General features: G+C 50.6%; 1 protein-coding gene across 1 annotated transcript in view; it reads right to left on the bottom strand.

The window, feature by feature from the left end:
- Positions 1-5,863: 5,863 nt before the first annotated feature.
- ADCY1 (adenylate cyclase 1) overlaps positions 5,864-12,800 on the bottom strand; it is a 143,328-nt gene continuing 136,391 nt past the window's right edge. The window contains exon 20 of the mRNA XM_003896011.5: positions 5,864-12,471. Coding sequence (XP_003896060.4) covers positions 12,169-12,471 — 303 coding nt within the window. The 3' untranslated portion in view covers positions 5,864-12,168. The remainder of the gene's footprint in view (positions 12,472-12,800) is intronic.

Raw genomic sequence — 12,800 nt, 5'->3', positions numbered from 1 at the left:
AGACCTGCTGGGCTACACTCCCAGACAGTTAAGACATTCTAAGTCGCAGGATAGGACAGGAAGTCAACACAGAATACAGGCCATTAAGACCTTGTTTATAAAACAGGTTGCAGTAAAGAAGCCAGCCAAATCCCACCAAAATCAAGATGGCCACAAGAGTGACCTCTGGTCGTCCTCACTGCTACCCTCCCACCAGGGCCATGACAGTTTACAAATGCCAGGGTAATGTCAGGAAGTCACCCTATTTGGTCTAGAAAGGGGAGGCATGAATAATTCACCCCTTAGTTAGCATATAATCAAGAAATAACCATAAAAATAGGCAACCAGCAGCCCTTGAGGCTGCTCCATCCATGGAGTAGCCATTCTTTTATTCCTTTACTTTCCTAATACACTTGCTTTCACTTTACTATATGGATTTGCCCTGAATTCTTGCGCAAGATCTAAGAACCCTCTCTTGGGGTCTGGATGGATGGGGACCCCTTTCCTGTAACATGATACATTTAAAAACATTTGGCACATTGAAAGATGACTGTGGTCCATCATTGTTTTCAATTTGCATTTAACAGTTTCATTGAACATATATATGTCCATATGTTTTTTGCTTAGTTGTATTTCTTTCTCTGATAATTCTGAAACTGCTTCTGAAAATTCCGTCAGAAAATTATGACAGTGAAAGAGATGTGAGCTAACCCACACCCCATCTTGCCTTTCCCTTAATTATTCCCGGGCTATTGGGCCAAGCTAACTCTGAGAGACGTGGTTTTTTTCTTCTTTCTTTCTTTTTTTTTTTTTTTTTTTTTTTTTTTGAAGGAGTCTTGCTCTGTCACCCAGGCTGGAGTGCTGTGACGCGATCTCGGCTCACGGCAACCTCTCTCTCCCGGATTCAAGCGATTCTCCTGCCTCAGCCTCCCAGGTACTGGGATTACAGGCTTGCACCACCATGCCCGGCTAATTTTTTGTATTTTTAGTAGAGACAGGATTTCACCATGTTGGCCAGGCTGGTCTCCATCTCCTGACCTCAGGTGATCCACCCACCTCAGCCTCCCAAAGTGCTGGGATTACAGGCATGAGCCACCATGCTTGGCCGAGAGACAGTTAAGCTATACTTTAAATGATAATAGGCCTCCCCCTAAACTCAGCTGCTTTTGTAAAGCTAATGGGAGGCCATCAGGCTGGGGGTGAGGAGAAGAGCCCAGGTCCTGCTAAGGTGTAGACATAAACGAGTGTCAGCTATTATTCTGGAGGTTATAAGATATGCACCTTCCCCAATTACCCCTGCAAATCACACCACTATTGTAGATTGACTCTTAGAGTATCTTTTCAGGGTTTTTTTGCATGTCTGACACCCATGGCTCCACTTGGACCCACCAACCCTGCTCCTATGGCTCCACCCAGAAGCCATTCAGCCTAGAGGACAGCTCTGACCCCCTGTGATTTCATCTGTGTCCCATTCAGCAGCAAGTACCTGTTACCTCACCATCCCTACCTCTTTCCCCAGACTGCCTTTGAAAAACCTCTAACCTGTGAGCATGAGATGATTCCAGTGCAAACTCTGTCTCCCATGTGGCATGACTAGCGTTGGGTCTTTTAAACTCATTCTCTACCACAATGCCACTGTCTTTATGCAGCAGGCAGGAAGAACCCCTCAGGTGGTTACGATTCTGTATGTGCTTTTTGAATATTTTTCTACTGGACTATTGCAGTCTTCATAATGATTTTTTTACTTCTCTTTATTAGGAATTGATTTCATTTGAAATTGAAGAGACAATCAGAGGAAAACTATAGACCACATATGATGGTTAATGTTGTATGTGCTTGGCTGGGCCATGGGTCCCAGCATTTGATGAAACACAGCGGTAGATGTCCCTGTGAGTAGATGTTGCTTTAAAGGTATCTTTTAGATGCAATGAACATTTGTAATCAGTAGACTTTGAGTAGAGCAGATAAACCATCACAATGTGGGTGGGCCTCCTCCAATCAGTTGAAGGCCTTTGAAAAAAGACTGAGATCCCAAACGAAGAAGGAATTCTGCCTCTAGACAGCCTTCCAACTCAAGAGGCAACATTACCCCTCCCTGGGTCTCTGGCCTGCTGGCCTTTCCTATAGACTTCAGACTTGCCAGCCCCACAATCATGTGAGCCAATTCCTTAAATTCTCTGTCCTGTTTTTGCCCCCTCTCTCTTTCTGATAGCACACACATGCCCTCTTGGTTCTGTTTCTTTGAAGAACCCCAAGAAAACACACAAAGGAAAAACAAGCAGATAGAAGATTCTTCAGTGACAACAATGGAAGCCATCTTCACCATTCAACTAAACTTGAATGGGATGGTATTATCAAACTTTAAAAAAAATTTTTCAACAGATCGTGTAATCAGTTTTATCCTTTAAGACAGGAGATGAAATAAAGTATTTACAGATGAATGTAAAATGAACTTATCATTGCATCCTGAGCTACAGTAACTTCTGAGAGACCAAATAAGCAATACTATCTCAGCAAGATATTCTAAGATACAAGAAGGACTAGTAAAATGGAGAGTCTATATTACATTTTAAATATTATCTAAAATGTAATTGTGAGATTCAAAAAGGCACAGGACAAAAACATTGGATAGGAATAGCATGTAATGGGCTGGGCATGGTGGCTCACAGCTGTAATCCTAGCACTTTGGGAGACTGAGGCGGGTGGATCACCTGAGCTCAGGAGTTTGAGACCAGCCTGGCCAACGTGGTGAAACTCCATCTCTACTGAACATACAAAAATTAGCCTGGCATGGTGACATGCACCTGTAATGTCACCACGGGAGTGGAGGTTGTAGTGAGCTGAGATCGTGCCCCTGCACTCCAGCCTGGGCAACAGAGCCAGATACTGTCTAAACAACAAAAAAAAGAATAGTATGTAACGGGGGTTAACAGTTCATGTGTGGTTTAGTCTAAGTGAGGTTACATAGTATTTAATACTTTAAATAATAAAACTTCCCCCAGAAGGTATGTGAAACACGCAGGAATGTCTTCAAAACATCCACATAACCATTTATTTTTCAACTGAAATGGCCACAGAGTTTAGTCAAGCAATTTTTTTCCTTTATTTTTGTTAAATAAGATTCCAGAAAGTATAGTGCAAACACTCAGTAGAAAAGTTGCAATTAAGAAATGTACATTCACATTTAACATTTCAGTCCATTCACTTTTTTAAAATAAAAATAGGACAAATTATTCAATTACTTGTCTCAATTTAACAATCTTGAAAAAGACTGGAAGGTACTCTACAGTGTTCAGTTGACATAAAAATAGACCCGTATTGATCATACAAATCTATCATGAGAAGTTACCCAGTGAGAGTGAGTTATTGTAATTCTGAATGTAGTCATCGTGTTTCTCACTTCTACAGAAGCATCCTCAGTGAGTTGTATTGTGTGAGAAAATGACACCCTTGCCCCCATCACTCTCCATTCCATAGAGGGACACAACCCTATCCGGCCAAACCCAGAAGGACGCAGGCGCTGACACAACTTCTCTCAGACAGTCGAGAAAATCCAGAAGTGGGCTTTGGGCTTACCTTAAATAGGAATGGAATCTACCACTACGAGATGGTCAGAATAAGGACATTATTGTTTGAGCGGGGGGTGTGCAATCAGTATAAATGAAGATGGCGGAGGAAGAGGAGTGATGACTGAAGGGAGGTGGTGCATAATAAGTGCACGAGCTACACAAAGCTCAGGCTCCACGGGCCTCGCCATGGCTCCCGGGGATGCTCTGCAGCCAGTGGGCGGATGACCTGAGGTCGGGCCTGGGCCTGTCCCTTTGTGCATGAGGTGTGATTTCAAATTCAAACTAAGTTCCACACCATTAGGAGTTTTCACGGCATGCAGTTCCCGAGTGCAAATGGCTTGCATATGTGTAGTTTTTACAGGTGGAAGGCAAGACCATACATCTCTCCCACACTGGGCGTGTGCCTCCTAGTGGACAGTTGTATGCAAGAGGCGGCGATGGGCTCCCTCAGGATCCCCCAATGTGGGAATGGTCCCCTGAGACTTGTGCTTCATGTGCCTGGGGCCCAGAGTTGGGTGGGGGGTTGCTGGTGGGAGGTGAGAAACAAGTTCTGGCTGCCAGCTTCCCACTGCGCTCACCTGGGAGGTGGATGCCCACAGGCAGGTTTTTCTGGGCTACTGTTGCACAGTCCTGCATGAGATATTTATTCAGCCCACAAGATTTGATAGATCTCTCGGGAGTTCCTCTAGGCTATTATCTCTGTTTAAACATTAATTCTCAATAAGTGTCTGAAAGCTCTTTTGAAAGCAACCTATCTGAAGGTCTGAACCGCCCGGTACCAGCAGGAACCAATGCCCAGGAGAGGGTCAGAGCACATGTGCTCTGGTGGTTGTCAAATCTCTCACCATCCATCATAAGCCCTCTCTTGCCTTCTGAACACTCCTGCTGACATCGACCCTTTGAACATCCTCTAATCCCTGGGAAGACACCCGGACCCACCTATACCTACTGTCACCAGTAGCATATGACAATAACATTAAATGGCCTACAGCAGAGGAAGACGAAAGTAGAAGTAGCAAATCCAACCAAGGGCCTTCCCATAGCTCACAGAACTGAGCAGGGAAGAAATGGTGTGTAGTTTCAGGGTGTCTGGAGGTACCACCATTTCTTCCCATTTGATGTCAGAGAGGCCTTACAGAAAAAGATGGCAACAGCTCTCCTTGTTTAAGGAGATCCTGTGTATGTGAAATTAGATACAATGACAGGTTTCGCTCAAATATAGTTTTAGAATATAGTCTGATATGACAAAGTAGGGATTTTTATTTCCTTGCTGGAGATCAGTTGTTAAAGAAGGAGGAATTCCTTTTACCCAAAAGGAATTGCATTGCTTTAATTTAGCAATGTGAGGCAAGGCCTGCCAGTGCCAGTGAGGACTTGGGCACCTGCTCTGAGGGCAGGCAGCTGGAGCAACTCACCCATCACGGGGACAGCCTTGGCTGCATTCAGAACCCACCTGCTGAGGTGGCCCCTTGCATGTGGATGAGCTAGAGTTCTCCATCAAAACCAACACAAATTTTGCAGATGTTGCTGTTAGCAAAGAGGCACTAAACATAATGAAAAACACAAGGGCTTGGAACTGGATAGAGCAGGAATGGAACCCTGATCCTGCTTCTCAGGGCTGTGTGACTTTACTCAAGTCCCTAACCTCTCTGGGCCTCAGATTCTTCACTGCCAACATAAGGAGTATAATAGTACCTCCCTTCATGGGCTGTTTGAAGTAGAGAGTGAGGTGAAGCACACAGAAGGTGCAGTTACTGTAAAGCCCGACTTAGATACTAATGACGAGTGTTTATTTGTAGTCACAGCAAAAGGCCCACGGAGACTGTGGTAACCAGGCGGGAGAGTGATGAGTGCCCTTCCCCTGTGGTTATTGGTGTATTAATAGAACATATTGAATCTAGTGACGGGTAGAAGGAAATTCACTAATTTCACAAAGAATGAAGGAGTTGTACCTAAAATGAGTGACCCGTCAGGTACAAAAGACACAGCGTCAGGCCAGGTGGCTGCCACTGTGGTCAATTTTCTGATTTTTTTTCTTTTCTTTGTTTCTTTCTTTTTTCTCTCTTTCTCTTTCTTTCTTCTTTCTCTCTCCTTCCCTCTCTCCCTCCCTCCTTCCCTCCCTCCCTCCCTCCTTCCTTCCTTCTTTTTTTTTGAGACAGAGTCTTGCTCTGTCACCCAGGTTGGAGTGCAATGGCACAATCTCGGCTCACTGCAACTTCCGCTTCCCGGGTTTGAGCGATTCTCCCACCTTAGCCTCCTGTGTAGCTGGGACTACAGGCTCCCGCCAACATGCCCGGTTAACCTTTTTTTTTTTTTTTTTAGTAGAGACGGGGTTTCCCCATTTTGATCAGGCTGGTCTTGAACTCCTGACCTCAATGATCCACCTGCCTCGGCCTCCCAAAGTGCTGGGATTACAGGCATGAGTCACTGCGCCCAGCCTGATTTTCTGAGTTCAAAGATGTTTTTCCCAGTCCATTGTGAAGCACAATCCAAGAAGGCCACCTGTCTATTTTTGCTCTTCCACTGCAACAACTGAGAGAGACGGAAGCTGACAGACACTCAGCTGGGAAGGCCTGGCCTCCAAATTGGCTCCCAGTAACTGGAGGGGAGCTGGAGGGCCGAATTCCTGCAGCCGTCACCACCCTGAGGCTCTCTCTACAGCCTCTGTGCACACCGATAACCTAAAAGAAAAAAATAACTAACAAAACCAAAGAAAATGGAACCTAGTTAGTGCCTCAATGCCCCTGGACTTCAGTGCTGATGTAGGAGATGATAAAGTTGACTTGATGTCTGAGATGCTGCTGCCCCTGCCCAGACCTTCTCCTCTAATAGCAAGGATTTTCTGAGGGAAATCACATCAGGGCACTCGGGGATGGTTTCCCCAAATGCCCTGCGCGGCAGTTTTATCTGACTGTATTCAAATTTAATTTTGTTCCTCATATGAATCCCATGAACAAATGATTAATTTTCATTTGGCTTATGCTACGCAACACACAGATGTGCATGACACACACGACAGAAACACGCGTTCACACACGTAATGCAGGCACACACATTAAGCACGGCCTCTAGTGGAGTATCTATTTTTTAAGGTAGTGAACAGAATAAATTTTCAGGGAAATTTAAAAATACAAATATATGCATCATTTCACAATGGCATGTTGTTTAGGGAAGTCTAGCCCCAAAATGTGTGGCACCTGAAATTGAATCTGGTGTTTATAGAATGGACCACGGAGGCGACAGATATCCTCACATCCTAGTACAGGATCTGCTTTCACTAAGTGTATGAACACACAGAATAAGGCAGGAAGCCCCTAGAACACGTTCCAGTGTGTGCCCCAGGGCACCCCTGGGTGAGCAGAGGGCTCCAAGCTCCCCACCGTGTGTCTGTCTGGGGCTGTGTTCATGGGCACTTGGCCCTGTGTGGGAAGAATGTCTACGTGCAGGAAGCAGCCGCCCTGGCTGGGGCTCTGCCCCCTGCTGCTGTCCCCCAGCCCGCCCTGTCTGCCTCCAGGGACCCCTCTGCCTTCACAGCCCTGGGAGCCCTGCATCCAGCGGCCCACGCCCGTGCTCTCTCCCAAGGGCGGGGCCTGCCCTTCAACTCCTTGCTGTCAGTTCACACAGAATCAGACACTGCAGCTTACAGACCAATCCTGTGTGGCATTCATTCCCCAATGGCAGGGCCTGACCACATTCAGATCACCCAAATCCATCTGTAGAAAACCACAACTATGAGAAGAGCCTTCCTTCTGCTGAGCCCACTGAGCCTTCTTCAAAGTCTACCCGGGGCTCCATCCTGGCCTGCTCTCCATGCCACGGGAGCAGTCCTCAGGCCCTGCCAAGGGGGGTCCTTGGCTCCAGCTCCTCCCCACAGGTTCAGTCCAGCTGGAACGCTGGTCTCAACCCACCCAGCTCAGCTTGATTTGGTGGGTGCAGTGAGGGCCAGGACTGAGAAAGGTTGAAGCAACTCCATTTCCCCTACTGCCCATTTTCGCCAACTATGGGCACCTGCCTGCAGCATCTCCTGCCTGGTACCAAAGAGCATGGAATGATTTGTGCACCGATGGTTATTTGGGGTATGTGACCCCTCTCTTGGTCACCCCCAAGCTCAATTTGAAGGCCTGAACCACCCAGTTTGACCTTCTCACACCCAGGTAAGCCTAGCATGGGGACCCCAGGCCTGAACAGGTGTCCTGTTCAGAGGACTCTTCTACCAGGATGGTACCAGTGTTGTGGAAGGTGAATGGGGACAGCCTTCAGAGTGCCACCATTTCCTTAAAATGGCCTATCACAGGTAAGCCTTGATATGTTATCCTTTAGACTCTGCACCAACCAACTGCAGCGTACCACCGTTGGTCAGTGTCAGGCCAGTACTGAGACTCATCAATCGGAACAGATCTTGGATGGAGTGGGTGCCTTTGCCTCCTTCCTTCCTCATCCAAGCAAGGGTGTGGTGACAATGACCTGACCGGGGTTTAACGCCGGCTCTGTCTGCTCACCAGCCCTGGGGTGCTGAGCTCGGACCAGTCCGGGCAGCCCAACCTACAGGAACTGAGGTTTCAGAGCTGGGTCTTTGGGAAGGGGTGGGGGCTTTGGGAGTGGCAGCTCCCCGCCTCCCACCACCCCAAGCCAGAGGATGGGGCAAACTTGCATGCGTGGCTTATCTCTAAATTACCAATCTGCTTCAGACCAGACTCATCTCTGCAGTATAAAGTTATTGCTTCTATGACAGGTGTTCCAGAAGCCCTGGTGGCTTTAAAGTCTGAGAAACACGGGCTGCCAACTTGGGTTGCTGGGTCTGTGGGGGCGTCCTCCTGCAGGATAGAGACACCCCGCAGGCGTGGACCACCCGGGCCGGCATGGTCCCTGCAAGTGACTGGAAGCATTCCGGGGTTGTGTTCTACTCTACGGCGTCAGGCATGAAAGGCATGCAAGGGTTGCGAGGGGAGCACACAGGGTCATTTCCAAAGGGCCACGGCATGGCCAAGCAGGGGCTGAGGTGGGTGTGGGGCTTGTCTTCATTTTTGGTACGAGTAAACAGGCAGCACCTGTAACTGGTGCACTATTTACAAAGCCTCTTCAATAAATAATTTAGAGAGAATCCTACCCGAATGGCTCTAACATTTGTACATGAATATTGTACATGATTAAAAATAAATAAGGCAATATAATACAGTTTTCTCACAAATAAAAAGGAAGTTGTTTTTCACCAAACCCCAAGGAACGTTATGGCTAAACACAGTTCCTGAACTCCCAGGAGGTGGCTGGGGTTTGGAGTTGCTGATGATGGAGATGTTTGCCCCTGAAGTGGAGACCTTGCCAAGCCTGCCATGGGGTCCTTTCCAGAACAGTCGTGAGCCCGGAGACGGGAGCATGGTCCCCGCGATGGCCTCCTCTTGCTGCCCTAAGTGGCCACATCTTGGGCAGCTTCCAGGATGTACATGTGTGACCTCGCAGCTCTGTGGACCCCAGGCACGGCACAGTGTGGCTGGCTCTCTTCTCAGTCTCACAGGCCAAACCAAGGTGTCGCTGGACTGGGCTCCACTCACGCCTGGAGGCTCTGGGGCGAATCTGCTTCAGCCTCACTTGGGTTGTTGCCAAACTCAGCTCCTTCTGGTTGTGTGAGCGACACCCGGCTTCCTCGCTGACTGGGGCTGGGGTTGTCGAGTAGCCTCTGGTGTTGGCTCCTGGCCCCTTGTCTTTAAGCCAGCAATAATGGCACCATCTCTGTGACACTTCGAATCTTTCCTGGCTCTCCTGCCTCCCTCAGCCATTCCAAGGGGCCACTGAGCCCACCCAGATAATCCAAGTTCCCCTCCCATCCTTAGATCCCTGACTGTAGTTCCACCTGCAAAGTCCCCTTGGCTGTGTGACAGCACCCGGCCCCAGGGCTTAGAACTGGGGCATGGACACCCTTGGGGTTCACTCCTCTGTCTACCCACCACCTGGATGGCCAACGGTGGGCAGTGGCACTGGGGGCAACAGGATTGGCTGGCCAGGGGCTCTGCGCCCTTCTCAACAGCTCATGGGTCAAGGACAGCAGCACGATGAGCCGGGGAAGCCAGGGTGGCCACACTCACCACCACCGCACTACACCCTCACGGGCTCCCTGTGGCTCCTGTCTGAACTGACTGCTTCAAATCCGGCTGGGATAGACAGAGGAGGATGAGAAAATCCTAGTGGAAAGGGGACCATAAGGACAAACTATTTGTCCTGAAGAGGGGAAAGCACTGGAGCAGGGACAAGGCAGGGCCTGGAGGAGGGGTTGACAGCAGTGCCCCAGCCAGGTTCTCAGCCCACAGCCGGCTCAGAAGGACCCTGGGTCCTCAGGATGAGCTCAGGAGCCCTCAGGAGCCCTCGATGACAGCCTGGAGATTCCACATAAACATAAGGTCCTGTGGACGCCCTAATAGCAGCTAGAGGCCCTGCAAGCACCTCCTTCTGCCCCAGGACCTCACAGAAGCCCAGCCCCCAGCAGCACAAGATGATGCCAGAACACCAGGAACGTGAGTGGGCAGCGACATGAGGACCACCCAAGGAAGGTAAAAGGCGCCCGAGCTCTGCCTTCAAAATCTCCAGTGGGGCCATGGGCTCAGCCTACCTGTGGGGTCATGTGGCCTGGCCTGGGAGCTCCCTGTCATAGCCAGGGGAAGGTGCTGGAAAGGCATTGGTCAAAATCACTCTGCAAGAAGGTGTCTGGAGACCATCCTGCCTCTTGCACCATCACAGAGACCACAGCCCTGACCAGAGAGAAAGAAGGGTGGACAGTACTCCCTACAACCCTGTCTAGACACCTAGTCCACACCCTAAGGACAGGCAGACGGAGGCCCCTACATGCAGCCTCTACCCACCTCCCCTGCCTAAAATCATCCACCCTGCCCACCTCTGTCTGGACTCCTGTCTCAGCTGGAAGTGCCAGGCATCACTGCACTGGCCACCCTGCAAAGCCCCCAGGGTCTAGCCTCCCCCAGCTATGGCCCAGGCACCTGCCGCCCCCACACAGCCACACAGCTGAGGCAGGGTCAGGCCCTCCCTGTGCAGGGGGCTGCCTCTGATGGTAGCAGCCAAGGATATCACCCACCTGTGCGAACAGGGATTAGCCTGCAGCAGGTCCCACACATGGGTCTACACTCCAGGGAAGGAAGTCTGGGCTTCTCTCTGCTCCTATTCTGAAAAGTCGGGGCCCTCAGGAAAGGGTTACAGCTGTTGAGGAGCAGTGAGGAGGGGGACCCCCAACCCTGCTGGCTTTGAGCAGAGGCAGGGCTCAAGCCTCATGTGCAGTCCACGGAAACCTCTCTGACCACACCTCAGAGCAGTGGGTCTTTAGATGTTTCCCTACTATGGTGCCTACCCAGAAGCTTCCCTCCCACTTCTAGCCACCTTCCTCCCTGTGACCGAGATCCAAGGTTTCTACACACCACTGGATAGTCCCTTCCCACTGGCCCTCCTGGACCCCTGTCCCCCTCATCCTCATTTTCATCTTCACTGTGACTATTTAGACATGCACGTGGGAGGCTGTCAGACGTCAACACTATCACCTGCAGTCAATTTCCCTGCAAATTACAACAGGGACACCTGCACTCACACACATCAGCCAATTCTGAAACTTCGTCCTGGAGGGTTGGTTCTGCTGGAGAAACAGCATCTTCCATCATGGGTGTGAGGGCCGCTCATATTCAACAGAAGTGGAGCCTCACACTGATGTTGCTAAATGTAAAGGATCCAAGAGGCCACAGGGAAGGGAAGAAATGACACCCTTCGTCTTCTCTGAACAAACACAGTGCCGGTGCAGGATGGGGAATGGCCAGGTGTTTTAGGAGCTGGAAGCCATTGGTGGAGGGGTGGAGAATGCACAGGTGCAGCAAGAAGCCGATGCTGGCCATGGTTGTGGAGAGGGGGTCACAGGGCCCCCTGAGAACTCCAGAAGACCTGCCTCTGGCTCTTAGCAAAAAACCACGCTTGAAAGCCAGCAGCCACCACTATCCATGCAGTGAGAGGCAGCTTCTCAATTCTCCCCAAACCGTCCAGTTCAAGTGTGGACAGCTCTGTACTGTGCCCGTGGTGTGAACAACCCCAGGCCTTGTGACCTTCCCAGAGAGGCCTGACTTTCCACCCTGGCTCTTGAAGCCTCTGCCCAGGGCTGGAGCCACCTGTATGTCAGGTCCCACCTAGGCAGGCTGGACAGGACCGTCTCACGGCACACTCTTGCAGAGCTCCTCGGTCGCTCTGCCAGCCACACCTCAGCAGCTCTTGCTGTAACCCTGGTGGATGCTCTGAAGGTCCTGACGTTGACGCCGACCTGGCCAAACCTGAACAGGCCTTCTGGAAAGAAACAGTGCTCCCTACGCCATGGAGGGAGGGATGGAGTGACACCTCTCCAGGGAGGCCTGGAAGTGTGTGCAGTCGGGTGTCCTCCCCTCACTGAGTAACTGCTGTGCTGCATCTGCTGGGTGGTTGGTCCTCAGGCCACAGGCCACGCCTGGACAATGCTCCTCCTCCACCCTGGCCGCTGGCTCCCTGCTCTGCTGGTCTGGCTGGTCCTGGTTGGAGCCACCGTGGCCTGTGTCGCCCCCGGAGCATTCCCACCCCAAGTGCACCCCAGAGGCCCACGTGGGCTCCACTAAGCCTCCTTCCCAGCTGCTGCAGAGGACAGATACTGGCCTGGGGAGTGTGGAGGGAGCCCAGCCCTGACTGAGACGCCAGGCATGGGGCACACCGGGGGACGTCTGCCCTGAAGGCCAGCTCTCCCATATGGACCCATTTTCCGATCCAAGCCCAGGGACCTGATTTGGGAGCCGTTTCCATCAGTCCTGCCTTCTAGAAAGTATGTCAACATCTCGCCTTTGCCCTTGACACTGACTTTGCCTCGGCACACAAAGTGGTAGGGGCATCTTCTCAGCAGCCGGTGGACTTCCTCAGTCACCTGTTGATGGAGAGAAGGGAGCATTACTCCAGGGCAATGAGGGGGACTCCTCTGGGAAGAGACCAAAACATTCCATCCTGCATCTGTTGCTGTCCACCCTGACTGCCCAACCCTGGCACGGGGATGTGGCTTTCTCAGCTCAGCCTGGCAGCCAGGGCCCCTACTCTTGCTGAAATCGCTTGGGTCACTATGTAAAAAAGACACTGCCCTGCAAAGACAACCCAGGGGACTCAGAGGAGTCTGAGGGACCAGCCCCAGGGGAGTCTCACAGCCTGTTCCCTGGACAATAGGAGGAGGCAATGTTCAATGAGCCGGAAAGGGTGGCCCAG

This window comes from Papio anubis, chromosome 4, assembly GCF_008728515.1.
Source record: "Papio anubis isolate 15944 chromosome 4, Panubis1.0, whole genome shotgun sequence".
Lineage (NCBI taxonomy): Eukaryota > Metazoa > Chordata > Mammalia > Primates > Cercopithecidae > Papio > Papio anubis.
The sequence above is the reverse complement of the archived record's forward strand: the minus strand, read 5'-3'. Positions and strand labels throughout refer to the sequence as shown.